General features: G+C 43.0%; 1 protein-coding gene across 7 annotated transcripts in view; it reads left to right on the plus strand.

Moving 5' to 3' along the window:
• The window catches only part of LOC110486079 (son of sevenless homolog 1), an 82,010-nt gene that overhangs the window by 41,267 nt on the left and 23,174 nt on the right, over positions 1 to 17,569 (plus strand). For 4 of the 7 annotated variants that reach the window (XM_036940733.2, XM_036940731.2, XM_036940732.2 and 1 more), the window contains exons 9-11: positions 1,189 to 1,316; positions 5,414 to 6,075; positions 16,893 to 16,974. In XM_036940733.2, the coding sequence (XP_036796628.1) occupies positions 1,189 to 1,316; positions 5,414 to 6,075; positions 16,893 to 16,974 (872 nt within the window). Of the gene's footprint in view, positions 1 to 1,188; positions 1,317 to 1,743; positions 2,829 to 5,413; positions 6,076 to 16,892; positions 16,975 to 17,569 lie in introns of those variants that run through there. The other 3 variants (XM_090196152.1, XM_090196153.1, XM_090196154.1) reach the window with 1 other exon arrangement.

The following is a 17,569-nucleotide window of genomic DNA, read 5'->3' on the forward strand; positions in this document are numbered from 1 at the left end:
AGGTGTGAGTGCGTCTGCACACACAGTGAGGCAAAGACTTTTGGAGGATGGCCTGGTGTCAAGAAGGACAGCGAAGAAGCCACTTCTCTCCAGGAAAAACATCAGGGACAGACTGATATTTTGCAAAAGGTACAGGGATTGGACTGCTGAGGACTGGGGTAAAGTCCTTTTCTCTGATGAATCCCCTTTCCGATTGTTTGGGGCATCCAGAGAAAAGCTTGTCCGGAGAAGACAAGGTGACCGCTACCATCAGTCCTGTGTCATGCCAACAGTAAAGCATCCTGAGACCATTCATGTGTGGGGTTCCTTCTCAGCCAAGGGAGTGGGCTCACTCACAATTTTGCCTAAGAACATAGCCATGAATAAAGAATGGTACCAACACATCCTCCGAGAGCAACTTCTCCCAACCATCCAGAAACAGTTTGGTGACGAACAATGCCTTCTCCAGTATGATGGAGCACCTTGCTATAAGGCAAAAGTGATAACTAATTGGCTTGGGGAACAAAACATCAATATTTTGGGTCCATGGCCAGGAAACTCCCCAGACCTTAATCCCATTGAGAACGTGTGGTCAATCCTCAAGAGGCGGGTGGACAAACAAACTCCAAGAATTGATTATGCAAGAATGGGCTGCCATCAGTGTGGCCCAGAAGTTAATTGACAGCATGCCAGGGTGGATTGCAGAGGTCTTGAAAAAGAAGGGTCAAAATATTGACTCTTTGCATCAATTTCATGTAATTGTCAATTAAAGCCTTTGACACTTATGAAATGCTTGTAATTATACTTCAGTATTCCATAGTAACATCTGACAAAAATATCTAAAGACACTGAAGCAGCAAACTTTGTGGAAATTAATATTTGTGTCATTCTCAACTTTTGGCCACGACTGTGTATATATAATGGAGGGCGAGACAATGTTGGTAATGTTGGACCGATCCTTGGTAGTCGCTCAAGAAAGTACGAATTAAGGGGAAACACTGGAGTTGAGGGGGTTGGGAATGAGAGAATGACGGAGAGGAAGGGATTTTTTTTTTCTCCCTCAGCCGTAATCTCGCTCATGAGTTTGGCCTTATACCGCATCATGATCCTTCTCTAGACTCCCCCTACCAGCGAAACCACCTGATCCAACATTTTATTCTCTACCCCTCTTTCTCTGCCCCATCCCCTCTTCCCCCCTCCTTTCCACAGCAACTAGAGGAGAAAAGTGAGGACGAGGAGGACAAGGAGTGTCTGAAGCAGGCCATCACGGCGCTGCTCAATCTGCAGAGTAGCATGGAGAGGATCTGCTCCAAGAACATGGCCAAGAGGAGGCTGAGGTAGGCAGAGGAGCGCCAATTTACAACCCCTCCTGGTCCATCCACACCTGCTTCTCTTTACCCAAAAAGATACAAAGCTAGCTCTGACACACACAGTACATATGCACACACAGTAATAGAAATCCACAAGCAAGATATGGGAAGATAACTCACACACGCAATGGCACAGACCAGACAAGCACCAAAAGATGGCTATGTCTCATATGTGCACTATATATACTCCGAGGCGTTAACACTTGCACAGCACAATACACACCTCACAATAGACACCCACACTAACACACACACAGCAATTCATACTACTGCCTCATTGGTGTACTCCTCCCATCCTCTGCACACCCCCCACCCTAAGCTCAGTTCTGAGTTTCCCTCTGGACCTAAAATAGACTTGTGGGGGGAAGAGGGTTGGAGGGGGGCTCGCCACTGTGTTGTCGGAGGGAAGTTGTGTCAGGAATTGGGCTGTCCTGTTCTGGTGTTATTGTTCCCGGCTTTGAGGGGGAAAAAAAGTGATCGAATTTGAAAGGGGGGGGGAGAATTCCCTTGCTTTCAACAGTGGACTTTAGCATCCAAACCGTGCGGACCATTTTTATCTCCATCCCTCCTTTTGTATTGGTGAAGAAAACAGGGTGTTTTTTTTGGTTACATGCGGTTGTCGCTCGTTCTTTACTTGAGTGGAGGACACAGGTTATAAACGAGAAAGATTACCCCTTTGCTTTTCTTTTTTGTTGTTTTTTTGTTTATTTTTCATGGGGAAAGGATGGCTTATCTTACGGTATGTCTTTGCACCCCATACTTTGGCGGGAACGTGGGGATGGTGACACACGTAGGAGGCTAAAATGGACAGTTCGAGAGGACACACTGAGTTGGGGTACCCCACAAGGGTTACCTTTATTGACTTTGGCCGTTTCGCTACACCTTTCCTGTCTCTAGGGGTCTTTGTATTTCGAGAGCCAGAACAAAGAACAACCCAAGAGCTCTGTCACAGCCATTTGAATTATGTTTGCTCTTTCGCAACCTTGCTGTTCATTAGGAAAAACGTAATAAGCTCTTAGTCGCCAATGCTCTGGCAAGGTCCATCGCTGCCTGGGATAAATGATGGTTTGATAATGATGCTCATTATAATTTTTTGCTTTAATTAACTACTTGATTAATTTCATTGCAAGACTGCTCGTTTAAAGATTAATGTAAATGCACTTCAAATATAACCTCTTTGATCATACTTGAGAGTAGGCAAAGTTTTGACAGTTTCTTTCTGTGTATAGTTTTTAGAGTTTCACACTTAATGGACTGGGAAATGGAAATTGTAGTTTCTGGGGTGAATTTTGTGTGTAGTCTATCCCTTGCCCTTCAGAGGTACCCCTTGTCTCTCTGCGAAGCTAATTTGGGCTGGGTGAAAGTCCTCCTGTACTTTTGAGGTGCTGGTATGAAGACGGGCGCGTGAGTTGGCTTCGCCTGCCTCCCCCTCCTCTCAGGAGTGCTGATGCGAGTCGTCGTGCGTTCACGAAAAACAAAGTAAGCCCTCCCGCGATTGTTTACAAGTAGTTTTAGTTCAGACGCACTGTAGTGGGTGTTAAATCCTTGTTGATTTTTTCCCTATCACCCTCTCACTCAATCAATTTGTAGAACCACCAACAAATCTTTAGCCCCCCCCCCCCCCAAAAAAAAAAAAGAAAATTGGGATATCTGAAATCAAGCCCCAGTGGCGCAATGCTGTTCGATTATTCTAAGTAGGTGGTTTTAGAAGTGATCATTGGAATTATTGCTCAGCTGATTTGTCATGAGCAGTAGAGGTGAGATTCTGGTTCTGGTGTGCCGCAGAGCTTTCTCCTCTTCTGCTTACTTAAGTTTTGTCATTCTGGTTTTGAAAGAGTACCGTATGTGCAGGTTTTCACTCAAACCAGTCTTTTTGTATCGAATTGCTGAAAGAGTTTTAAACTTACTCCTCACATGACCTAATTATTACAGGGGGCATGGTCCTTAGTAATGAATAAATACTTTAAATAGACATTGGTATAATATAAGAATAAAGAGATTGATTAAAACAGACTAGTCTACATTGTGGTCCTAAAATAACTCATTTTGAATATGATAGTCATACCATAGACCATGTTAATGGTATGATGAACCAAAACAATATTTAAATACTGTCTGGCTCAAATAAAAATAATCAGATGCTCTTTATTCTTTTAGACTCATTCTATTCTTATGCACTTTCTCATTTGGTCCTCCAAGGCACCCTGTTAACCACGGGTGTGGGCCCTTCCTCGGTACCGTTTTGTTGAACTGCCGGAATGGTGAGGAAGTTTAGTCAATTGGCCTGCTGGGTGTAAACTGAAGGGACATGACTGACCAGCAAACTGATGTTGAATTACCTAATGGGTTCTGGTTAGGTTAAGTTTAGGGTTATTGGTGTGGTTAAAGGAAAACTCCCATCCAAAAACTATCTTTTAGAATTTATTTCATTAGTCCTTTGTTGGATTGCTGACATGCAAAACATTTATCAACAATGGACTAATGAAACAAAAACTAAAAGATAGTTTTTGGGTGTAATTTTCCTTTAAGGTTACGGTCAGGATTATAAAATCATCAAAAAAAGAGAATTCATTAAAATCCATTAAAATCCAAATAATTTCACAGATCTTCATTGTAAAGGGTTTAAACACTGTTTCCCATGTTTGCAATGTCTGTACTGTGTGACACCTAAGACCGCGCTACAGGGAGACAGGATAGACAACTGGTCGTCCTCGCAGTGGCAGACCACGTGTAACAACACCTGCACAGAACTGGTACATCCGAACATCACACCTGTGGGATAGGTACAGGATGACAACAACAACTGCCCGAGTTACACCAGGAATGCACAGTCCCTCCATCAGTGCTCAGACTGTCCGCAATAGGCTGAGAGAGGCTGGACTGAGGGCTTGTAGGCCTGTAGTAAGGCAGGTCCTCACCAGACATCACCGGCAACAATGTTGCCTATGGGCACAAACCCACCGTCGCTGGACCAGACAGGACTGGCAAAAAGTGCTTGTCACTGACGAGTCACGGTTTTGTCTCGCCAGGGGTGATGGTCGTATTTGCGTTTATCGTAGAAGGAATGAGCGTTACACCGAGGCCTGTACTCTGGAGTGGGATCGATTTGGAGGTGGAGGGTCCGTCATGGTCCGGGGCGGTGTCACAGCATCATCGGACTGAACTTGTTGTCATTGCAGGCAATCTCAACGGTGGTCGTCACAGGGAAGACATCCTCCTCCCTCATGTGGTACCCTTCATGCAGGCTCATCCTGATATGACCCAATGCCACCAGCCATACTGCTCGTTCTGTGTGTGATTTCCTGCAAGACAGGAACATCAGTGTGCTGCCGTGGCCAGCGAAGTGCCCGGACTTCAATCCCAATGAGCATGTCTGGGACCTGTTTGATCGGAGGGTGAGGTCTAGGAAATGTCAGGGAACTTGCAAGTGCCTTGGTGGAAGAGTGGGGTAACATCTCACAGCAAGAACTGGCAAATCTGGTACAGTCCATGGAGGAGATGCACTGCAGTACTTCATGCAGCTGGTGGCCACACCGTATACTGACTGTTACTTTTGATTTTGACCCCCCCCCCCCCCTTTGTTTAGGGACACATTATTCAATTTCTGTTAGTCACGTCTCTTGTTCAGTTTATGTCTCAGTTGTTGAATCTTATTTTCACACAAATATATACACATTTTCTGAAAATAAACCCAGTTGACAGTGAGAGGATGTTTCTTTTTTTGCTGAGTTTAGTTATGGGTGGGGATGCCAGTCACGTCGCTTCAGTCGCACCCAGTGTTTTGTTAAGGAGATGTTATTTGTAGGAACCCCCTCCTGGACCAGGTTTAGTTGTACCGCTGCTTTAGCCACCCACACTGACCCTCCACTCAATCTCAGTCTCGCTGGCTTTGTTGACTTGTTTTCCATTGTCAATGGGCTGTGAACATCAGACCCACATTTCCCTTCCTCTCTTCTCCCCGCTTTCCTTTTTTTTCTCACATTCTTTCTCTTACATTCAACTTTTTTTGTCATTTTATCTCATCTTTTCTTTCTCTCTCTCCTCAAACTCTACGGCGGCACCAGCGAGTCAGCCTGCCGCTTCTACAGCCAGCAGATGAAGGGCAAGCACCTGGCCATCAAGAAGATGAACGAGATCCAGAAGAACATTGACGGCTGGGAGGGCAAGGACATTGGCCAGTGCTGCAACGAATTCATCATGGAGGGGACGCTGACACGCGTTGGCGCCAAGCACGAACGGCACATCTTCCTCTTTGACGGCCTGATGATCTGCTGCAAGTCCAACCACGGTCAGCCGCGCTTGCCTGGCGCCTCGTCCACCGCCGAGTACCGCCTCAAGGAGAAGTTCTTAATGCGCAAGGTTCAGATCAATGACAAGGACGACAAGGAGGGCGAATACCGGCACGCCTTTGAGATCATCCTCAAAGATGGCAACAGCGTGGTGTTCGCCGCCAAGTCGGCCGAGGACAAGAATGGCTGGATGGCGGCGCTCATCTCACTGCAGTACCGCTCGACGCTGGAGCGCATGCTGGACTCGGCCATGCTACAGGAGGAGAAGGAGGAGCAAATGAGGCTGCCGGGGGCGGAGCTTTACCGGTTCGCCACGCCCGACTCTGAGGAGAACGTGGTGTTCGAGGAGAATGTGCAGTCCAAGTCGGGCATCCCCATCATCAAGGCGGGTACAGTGCTCAAGCTCATCGAAAGGCTCACCTTCCACATGTATGCAGGTGAGAAAAAGCATGACACAGCAAAAGGTTTCCTATGTTGACCTGTTATGACCTGTTGAAATGCATGCCTTTTCCGTACAGTAGGCTATACAAATAACTCCCTCAGATGTGTGGAATAACAGTAGTTGCTAAATCCTAGTGGAGAACATCTTGCAGACCCTTTCCTATCGTAGAACAGGGGGTAGGGGCAGGGTTTTGGTTTTAGAGAGGAGGAGAACACTGTGAAAAAGTAGTCTGTAGGAGTCAAATTTGGTGTTCAACAACCGGTTTAAAGGTTTAACCCTTTACAGTCGTGCGATTTGGCCTATATGGATAGGGCTAAATTGAAATGTTTTTTTTTACAGAAGAAATATGAAATGCATAAGCATAGTAGCAATTGAAAGGGAACAGTTTGGAGATTATGGGAACATTATTTGACCAAAGTTGAGGATACGACAGTTCACCTTTCACAAGGCTGAATCCGAACATTACACTGTTGATTTTATGTGCGTTTTACCTTTACTGTACTTTTCGCCGCATTTGTTGATAAGGGAATCTGAAAATACTCTGGATACATTCAGTAACATGATAACAATATTCCTGGAAAATGTGGGGTAGGTGCAACATAAGACAAAAAAAATTGTTTGAGTGAGAGGACCAACTGGTGTGCAGAGTTCCTGCGTAATTTCAATGCACTTTAATGACTCGAAGAAGAGTCTTCAACTATAACATGATTTTTTTGCGTTCTCCTAGCTGAGCTGTTAAGCGACAAGAGCAAGCACACTTGTAGTTGTTTTGTTTGTAACACAGACCTGCATCGCCGCCATCACACAATTACTGTTGTTCATGCAATCCAAAAACAGCCCATTTTATAAATTGCAGTCTGAGTCAGCTGGGCATCATGAAAGCTTGTTCTATTGCCAACATGACTAGCTAAGTTATGAAATGCTATCTTTCGGTGTTAGGTTTTCACGGGGCAATTCAGAGAAACAGATCGTAATTTTGGTGCGCATAAAAAAGAGTCATGCTTTAGACCGTTAGGTTCTAATTTTTCAGAGTAAATAACTCACGGACACTAGAGAAGCTTAACCAAGTTTAATATCCCACTTAAGGCACTCCTCCTTCTCTCCAACCCTTATTATTCCCTTCAGGGGATCTGACCTGACCTCCTGACCTCAACCCCTCCTTTGCCTAATCCACAGATGTCCACCTGCTTCCCCTATAGCCATCTTTTGATCTCCTCCCGTCCACCCAGCACATTCCACAGCCACTGTCTTTCTACAGATCTCGCTCCTTTATATACTATGCGTCTGATCTATCATGTCTTTAATATCTCAATGTTCAAAGTTTAGAATCCAACGAGACAAACATGCTCATTCTGTTCAGAACAACCTAGGGTATAACACCATGTCATCTTGTAATTGTACATCAAACATAGTGATCATAAACGTTGACACTGCATGTTATTGTATAGCCACGGTGTTCCAATTTAGGCGCTTACCAGTGCCCAAATATGCCATTTTCAACCCGTATGCAGGTACGAGTGTAAAGAGCTACAGGGAGCAGGAAGTAGACATGGGTCACATCTCAAATGGCTCCCTCTCCACGTTTAATTTCTTTAAAATGAGAGAACTGGACAGGAAAGCGAATGCCAAGAAACCTAGATATTTTCTGTATCTTTAAAAAAACAAAATCCTAACTATTAGGGCCTGGTCTCTTACTCACGTGTTCCCACCATTGTACACCTCCATTGTTTGTGTTTATGTAATATGCACTTGCCCAGTGCCTGGAGTGCCTGTTCCTGTTATCACCTTGTTGTTCTACACACCAAACCTTGAGCTTGGCACAAACGCAGTTTATGCCTAAACATAAAAGACAAGATAGTGGAAGGCCTTTTTCTTCCCCCCACTTTCGTCATCCCCGCATCCATTTATAGCTGTTTTCACACGGCTTGTAAATATTTGGCCACACTTGACGTCAGAGCGCGGGATGTGATGACCTGTTTTGTTTCAGTGTCAGTTTAGCTCCAGATAACACAGCGAGAACTGATAAAGAACAAAAAAACAAGAGGACGAAGCCTATTTATCTTCACTTCGCCATTTTGTAAGTGACCGGTAGTATCAGGTCTTTCCTGCCTGTTTAGTGTTTAAAGGGGAAGTTCAGTTTCCTCACCTTGTGTGTAGCTGTTTAAAGAGAACCAACCCATGGATTACAGTTTCTCTGGGCCCATAGACTACTTTCAGGGTCATGAACCGTCTAGCATCATGTTATAAAATACTAAACTTCCCCTTTCCCTCACAGCCCTTTGTGGGGTGTTGGTGAGCTAGCCATTAGTGTTGTTGAGGTAATCACTTTGCAGACTTCAGTGGCACCTGAACTCCTTTAGTGATTCCTCACTAAAGCCAAACAACAACACAATCCATTACTTTTGGAAAGTTCATGAAATGTAATCCATAATATAGTTATTTTAGAGGAAGAATTGTTGACATATATATTTGTATCTAGAAGTTGGCATTTTTATTACATTTTGGCCTTACCCAGGCCTCCTTTAAGACTCCATAATGTTTCATCTGTAGGTGCTACAAAGCAAAAATGTATGTCATATGAAGCTTTACCACTTGCTCTGTAATAGGAGTAGTATTTTAATAGTCAAAAATAATAATTTATGAATATCGAAATATAAAAATGTAAACATGAATATTGAAAATATAACTTTTTTGATTTGGCTAATTTTTCAATATATTGTGGAACATAATAGGCTCTACAGGAATATCGAAGTTCCAGACTGGGATCTCTACTAGTTTTAAAGTTATGGCCCATTTTATTCAGAGAAATTGGCATAGTAGGCAATGTAACCAATCACAGCCCTCCTTTTACTTGAATCATTGCACATCCTACATATCACCAGCAGAGGGTGACCATTTTTAATAAATGTTCACTTTTACTGTTGGTAATATCAGAGATCCCCTCTGGAACTAATATGCCTGTAGAATAGGCTATATTATGCTCAACAATATATACATATATATGTGTGTGTATGTACACACACACACATACACACATATATGTGTGTGTGTGTGTGTGTGTGTGTGTGTGTGTGTATATATATATATATATATATATATACATACATACATACATACATACATACATACATACATACATACATGTGTGTATATATATTTTTTAAATGCAAATCAAACATTTCTATATTCATGTTTATATTTTTTAGATTTAATATTTGTTTATATTTTTCAAGAATGTATGAAAAAGTGATTGAAACCAAAATACTACTCATATTAGAGAAAGGGATAAAACTTCATATGACACCAATGTTTGTTTAGTAGCATCTACAGATGAAACACTATGGAGTCTTAAAGGAGGCCTGGATAAGGCCAAAATATCAGAAAAATGCCAACTTGTATTCAATATTTCTCAATTATGCTTTTAGACACATGTCAACAATCCTTCAACCAAAGGACACTTTTATGGACTATATTTTGTGAAAATGTAAAAAATCATGGTCTTTCTTTGTCTGGGTTTCGCGAGGAATCGCTCTTAAGAAAGGCTGAATGACCCAGCACACACAGCATTTGTTAGACCATGGGATCTGTATTCTTCTCTACTGACGGGTGCCATTGTACCTAACCAGATACAAGGCTGCGATTGGACTAATAAGCTCTTCATTAATTAAAAGTAATGATGTCATGAAGTCCAAGTGGATCTGGGGAGCAAAACATGTAGGCCAAAGCGCTTTTGAATTTGTTCTGTTTCTATGCATTGTTATTCAATGTCATGCAAACATACAGGTGTTGTATAAAATCTTCTTAAAAACACACGTTTTCCTTTGTGTAGCACGGAAGCCTTTCTGAACTCTTACACAAGTTTGAGTTTCATCTTGTTTGTCTCTGGATGTCTAGAGCAGTGTTTCTCAACTGTGGTAAGTGAGTACCCCCAAACTGTACACATTTTTGTTGAAGCACACCCGATTCAACTCACCCAAATGCTTGATGATTAGTTGACGAGTTGGTTCAGGTGTGCTTGTCCTGGGCTACACCAAACTTTTGTGCTGTTGGGGAGTAGTGAAGGACTGGAGTTAAAGAAACACTGGTCCAAGGTTAATGCAGCACAATACAAAGCCAGAAGAGAACATTCCTCTTATGGGTGGACTGTCCAGCTCACACCCCTGTGTAAACTTCCTCCCCCGAATAAAGAGTAGGGTGTAAATTTAGGCCACTATTTTCCTTTTTAGTTTTCAACCGTCTGTGTGCCACTGATTTCAAATAAGCCAAGGGAAACCAGCCTTTTGAGGAAAAGTGTGTCTGTGTTGCCCAGGGTAATTTGAAAAGGGGAAAAAGGTGCTTCCTGTACGATGCACCTCATGCCTGGACACACACCCTACTCCCACCCAGGAGACAGCAGTGGAGGGACAACACACTTTCTCTCTTATCTCTTTGTCCTGACTATCTGCATTACAATTTGCATGGATCTACGCTTCTCTTTTCCCATAAATTGTAATCAAGAATTCATATAGTCCATGAGCCAGGAGGGTCGGTCGGGTTCACTTGGGATGGCGATGTCTCATAGTGATTTTTTTGAAGGTCAATGTCCCAAGAGTTAGAAAATGTGTGATAGCAGTGCAGCAATGGTAGCCTTCTGCGTGTTATCTTTCATCCCTCCGTCCCATCAATTTTTCCCATAGGGATTTTACCCTATGACAAACAATATCAGTATTGCTCACTTGTTCTCTTTAATCTTATATCATTGGAAAGCTTAGAGATTCAGAGACATTTTCGGAATGTTCAGGTTAACAGAACTTTGACCATTGACCTCTGGTACATAGCAGCAGTGGTGGAAAAAATACTAAATTGTTGATACCACAGAAAATGACCCAGTAAAATACTACTTGAGTAAAAGTCTGAAAGTATTTGGTTTTACAGATATACTTTTTTAAATGTATTTATATTTTTTTATTTATCCTTTATTTTACCAGGTAAATTGACTGAGAACACGTTCTTATTTGCAGCAACGACCTGGGGAATAGTTACAGGGGAGAGGTGGGGGATTAATTGTATACTTGGGATTATTAGGTGACCGTGATGGTTTGAGGGCCAGATTGGGAATTTAGTTAGGACACCGGGGTTCACACCCCTACTCTTACGATAAGTGCCATGGGATCTTTAATGACCTCAGAGAGTCAGGACACCCGTTTAACATCCCATCCGAAAGACGGCACCCTACACAGGGCAGTGTCCTCAATCACTACCCTGGGGCATTGGGATGTTATTTAGACCAGAGGAAAGAGTGCCTCCAACTGGCCCCTCCAACACACTTCAGTATCAAATGGAAATGGAACTGCTAAAATGTACTTAAGTATCAAACGTAAAAGTATAAACCATTTCAAATTCCGTATATTAAGCAAACCAGACGGCACAATTCTTATTTTTATGTTTTTTATTGACGGATAGCCAGGGGCACACTCCATCACTCAGACATAATTTACAAACAAAGCATTTGTGTTTAGTGAGTCCACCAGATCAGGGGCAGTAGGGATGACCAGGGATATACTCTTGATAAGTGTGAATTTGACAATTTTCCTGTGAAAATATAGTACTTTAGGGTGTCTAGGAAAATGTATGTAAAAAGTACATTTATTTTCTTTAGGAATGTAGTGAAGTAAAAGTTGGCAAATATATGAATAGTAAAATAAAGTACAGATATCCCAGATATTTTTACTTAACTTGGCATGTCAGTCTTTTTGGGTAGGACTCTACAAGCTTGACACACCTGTATTTGGGGAGTTTCTCCCATTCTTCTCTGCAGATCCTCTCAAGCTCTGTAAGGTTGGATGGGGAGCGTCGCTGCACAGCTATTCTCAGGTCTCTTCAGAGATGTTCGAGCGGGTTGAATTCCGGGCTATGGCTGGGCCATTCAAGAACATTCAGAGACTAGTCCCGAAGCCGCTCATGTGTTGTCTTGGCTTTGTGCTTAGCGTTGTTGTCCTGTTGGAAGGTGAACCTTTGCCCCAGTCTGAGGTCCTGAGCGATCTGGAGCCGGTTTTCATCAAGGATCTCTCTGTACTTTGCTCCTTTCATCTTTCCCTTTATCCTGACAAGTTTCCCAGTCTCTGCTGCTGAATACACTTGGCATTCCGGCCAAAGAGTTCAATCTGGTTTTATCAGACCAGAGAATCTTGTTTCTCATCGTCAGAGTGCTTTAGGTGCCTTTTGGCAAACTCCAAGCAAACTGTCATGTGCCTTTTTACTGAGGAGTGGCTTCTCTTCTGGCCACTCTGCCATAAAGGCCTGATTGGTAGAGTGCTGCAGAGATGGTTGTCCTTCTGGAATGTTCTCCCATCTCCACAGAGGAACTCTGGAGCTCTGGCAGAGTGACCATGAGGGTTCTTGGTCACCTCACTGACCAAGGCCCTTCTACCCGGATTGCTCAGTTTGGCCTGGCGGCCAACTCTAGGAAGAGTGTTGGTGGTTCCAAACTTCTTCTATTTAAGAATGATTGAGGCCACTGTGTTCTTTGGGACCTTCAATGCTGCAGAAATGTTTTGGTACCCTTCCCTAGATCGGTTTCTCGACACAGTCCTGTCTCGGAACTCTACAGACAATTCCTTTGACCTCATGGCTTGGTATTGCTCTGACATGCACTGTCAACTGAGAGACCTTATATAGACAGGTGTGCGCCTTTCCAAATCATGTCCAATTAATTGAATGTACCACAGGTGGACTTAAATCTAGTTGTAGAAACATCTCAAGAATGATCAATGGAAACATGATGCACCTGAGCTCAATTTCAAGTCTCATAACAAAGGGTCTGAATACTAATGTAAGTAAGGTATTTCTGTTTTTTATTTGTAATACATTTGCTAACACTTCTAAAAACCTGCTTTCGCTTTGTCATTATAGGGTATTGTGTGTAGATTGATGAACTATTTTTATGTAATCCATTTTAGAATAAGGCTGTAACGTAACAAAATGTGTAAAAAGTCAAGGGGTCTGAATACTTTTTGTGTGTGTGTGGTGTGTGTATGTGTGTGTGTGTGAGAGAGCGAGACCATTTGCTCACACACATATAACATGCACACACATTTCTACTGACTCTACACAACTCAGAAGTTTAGACACACCTACTCATTCAAGGGTTTTTCTTTATTTTTACTATTTTCTACATTGTAGAATAGTAGTGAAGACATCAAAACTATGAAATTACACATGGAATCATGTAGTAACCTAAAAAGTGTTAAACAAATGAAAATATATTTGAGATTCTTTAAAGTAGCCACCCTTTGCTTTGCACTCTTGGCATTCTCTCAACCAGTTTTATGAGGAATGCTTTTCCAACAGTCTTGGAGTTCCCACATACGCTGAGCGCTTGTTGGCTGCTTTTCCTTCACTCTGCGGTCCAACTCATCCCAAACAATCTCAATTTGGTTGAGGTCAGGTGATTGGAGGCCAGTACATCTGATGCATTACTCTCCTTCTTGGTCAAATAGTCCTTACACAGCCTTGAGGTGTGTTGGGTCATTGTCCTGCTGAAAAACAAATGATAGCGTTTTGATGTTGGTGTGCTGTGCCTTTTTTTTCTCCACACATAGTGTTGTGTGTTCCTTACAAACAACTCAACTGTAGTTTAATCTGTCCACATAATATTTTGCCAGTAGCACTCTGGAACATCCAGGTGCTCTTTTGCGAATTTCAGACGTGCAGCAATGTTGTTTTTTGGACAGCAGTGACTTCTTCCGTGTTGTCCTCCCATAAACACCATTCTTGTTTAGTGTTTTACGTATTCTAGACTCGTCAACAGAGATGTTAGCATCTTCCAGAGATTTCTGTAAGTCTTTAGCTGACACTCTAGGATTCTTCTTAACCTCATTGAGAATTCTGCACTGGGCTCTTGCACTCATCATTTCAGGACGGCCACTCCTAGGGAGAGTAGCAACAGTGCTGACCTTTCTCCATTTATAGACAATTTCACTTAATGTGGACTGATGAACATCAAGACTGTTAGAGATACTTTTGTAACCCTTTCCAGATTTATGCAAGTCAACCATTCTTAATCTTAGGTCTTCTGAGATCTCTTTTGTTCGAGGCCTGGTTCACATCAGGCAATGCTTCTTGTGAATAGCAAACTCAAATGTTTTGAGCGTTTTTTTTTTATAGGGAAAGGCAGCTCTAACCAACAACTCCACTCTCGTCTCGTTGATTGGAATCCACGTTAGCTGACTCCTGACTCCAAAAGTCATTAGCCTTGGGGTTCACATACTTTTTCCAACCTACACGTTTAAAACCAGATATAAAGTATGTAGAAAAGATAATGGAGCTGTATATTTTTTTAATTAGATCATCTTTGAGAACTAACAACCACCAGAATAACTGTCTAAAATGCATTTTGTTAGAAAGTTTGAGTTACTCAGATAGTATAAGAACACAGCATGGACCACGGCAAAATGTGTAGAATTGCAGGAAATTGGCAATAAAACTGTCATTATCTCTCTGCCCCATTGCAAAATGTGTAGAATTGCAGGAAATTGGCAATAAAACTGTCATTATCTCTCTGCCCCATTGCAAAATGCGTAGAATTGCAGGAAGATAACTTTTTAAAGTAACTACCCAGTGAAAATCAAACCTTTATAAGTTCATATTCTGTTATGTCATACCCAGATAATGTGGTTGACTTGTCCTATACTTGTATTTGTGGTCAAAGCCACTGCAGTGTGTATGTTGGTGGTGGGGAGGGCAGGCGGGTGATCTATTTTTAAGCGTGTGTGGTGGAGTGGCAGCTGTGTGCGTCAGAGCAGCGTCTGTTTCCTGGCTGAAATAGTTTCAGGCCGATTGTTTGTAAATCCGCACTGAGGCAGCTATTGTCCAACCCCAGCCAGACCCCGGTGAAAGGGCTTGGACAGATCCAACATGTGAACCACTAGCTAACGGTCCTGTTCACCCGCATAACCACAGTATCAGCACTCCTAATATACACACAGACCTGGGTCATGTTCACTCTGGAATGTTTTCTTCTGTTTGGTGCCTAATAAACATGACATAGGTTGGCATATCTTAGACTGTTAACTTAATAGTTATAAGACATATAGCTAGCAAACAGTAGCGAATTTCATACAAGTCACCACCGCAAAGTCATGAAAGAACAATAGCTACTTGCACACTGCTGTTCCCACATGCTTCAAGAGGGCCACCATTGTTCCTGTTCCCAAGAAAGCTAAGGTAACTGAGCCAAACGACTACCGCCCCGTAGCACTCACTTCCGTCATCATGAAGTGCTTTGAGAGACTAGTTAAGGACCATATCACCTCCACCCTACCTGACACCCTAGACCCACTCCAATTTGCTTACCGCCCCAATAGGTTCACAGACGACGCAATCGCAACCACACTGCACACTGCCCTAACCCATCTGGACAAGAGGAATACCTATGTGAGAATGCTGTTCATCGACGACAGCTCAGCATTTAACACCATAGTACCCTTAAACTTGTCATCAAGCTCGAGACCCTGGGTCTCGACCCCGCCCTGTGCAACTGGGGACTGGACTTCCTGACGGGCCGTCCCCAGGTGGTGAGGGTAGGTAACAACATCTCCACCCCACTGATCCTCAACACTGGGGCCCCACAAGGGTGCGTTCTGAGCCCTCTCCTGTACTCCCTGTTCACCCACGACTGCGTGGCCATGCACGCCTCCAACTCAATCATCAAGTTTGCAGACGACACTAATGTGGTAGGCTTGATTACCAACAACTACGAGACGGCCTACAGGGAGGAGGTGAGGGCCCTCAGACTGTGGTGTCAGGAAAATAACCTCACACTCAACATCAACAAAACAAAGGAGGTGATTGTGGACTTCAAGAAGCAGCAGAGGGAGCACCCCCCTATCCACATCGACGGGACAGTACTGGAGTGGGTAGTAAGTTTTAAGTTCCTCAGTGTACACATCACGGACAAACTGAATTGGTCCACCCACACAGACAGCGTTGTGAAGAAGGCGCAGCAGCGCCTCTTCAACCTCAGGAGGCTGAAGAAATTTGGCTTGTCACCAAAAGCACTCACAAACTTCTACAGATGCACAATCGAGAGCATCCTGTCGGGCTGTATCACCGCCTGGTACGGCAACTGTTCCGTCCACAACCATAAGGCTCTCCAGAGGGTAGTGAGGTCTGCACAACGCATCACCGGGGGCAAACTACCTGCCTTCCAGGACACTTACACCACCCGATGTCACAGGAAGGCCATAAAAATCAGCAAGGACAATAACCACCCGAGCCACTGCCTGTTCACCTCGCTATTATCCAGAAGGCGAGGTCAGTACAGGTGCGTCAAAGCAGGGACCGAGAGACTGAAAAACAGCTTTTATCTCAAGGCCATCAGACTGTTAAACAGCCACCACTAACATTGCGCGGCTGCTGCCAACATACTGACTCAACTCCAGACACTTTAATAATGGAAATTGATGTATAAAATGTATCACTAGCCACTTTAAACAATGCCACTTAATATAATGTTTACATACCCTACATTACTCATATATGTATATACTGTACTCTGTACCATCTACTGCATCTTGCCTATGCCGTTCTGTACCATCACTCATTCATATATCTTTATGTACATATTCTTTATCCCTTTACACTTGTGTGTATAAGGTAGTAGTTGTGGAATTGTTAGGTTAAATTACTCGTTGGTTATTACTGCGTTGTCGGAACTAGAAGCACACGCATTTCGCTACACTCGCATTAACATCTGCTAACATGTGTATGTGACAAATAAATTTGATTTGATTAACAAAAGGCTGACAATTCCCTTGTTTTTCCTTCTTGCAGATCCAAATTTCGTCCGAACATTTCTAACCACCTACAGGTCCTTCTGTAAACCTCAGGAGCTGCTAGGTCTTCTTATGGAGAGGTGAGTATGTTGATGCCATTCTAGGATTGGGATCCACTGTTATTATTCTATGAACCGCCTTTGTGTCTAATATTGTATCATATTTTTCCAAATCAGATACATTGCCTTTCACTTTGGCAAATGTTTTCAGTCAACAAGACATTCGTCTGTGCTTTGTTGACTCTGACCTTTGTCAGAACAAAGGCAGAGATGTATTCATCATGGACAATATATTCCCATATACATTTTTGAAACGAGGGCTGTTCCCGACTAAAATAATTATTGGTCAAGCGAGAGTCATCAGTTTTTTTAGACTAATCGATTGGTCAAAATTTTTAAAACGTATATTTTTCCATATAAAGACACACACCCTATGTGTTTTGATAAAATCAACTATGTAGCTTGTCTGATGATTTAAACACACTGTTTGATTAAATAATTAAGACACACATGACTCAAGAGGGAGCCAGAGATCAAGATGGCCTCCTCCTCCCGCTGCTCCTGGAGGAGGTTGCCGGAAGTTGCCGGTAGTTGCCGGTAATAGGCTACACAAGGGGTCGGCAACTTTTTCCATTTGGAGTGCCAATTTATGCCAGCTATTATTTTCAATTAACAG

This window comes from Oncorhynchus mykiss, chromosome 13 (genome assembly GCF_057628025.1).
Source record: "Oncorhynchus mykiss isolate SJ-2025 chromosome 13, ASM5762802v1, whole genome shotgun sequence".
Lineage (NCBI taxonomy): Eukaryota > Metazoa > Chordata > Actinopteri > Salmoniformes > Salmonidae > Oncorhynchus > Oncorhynchus mykiss.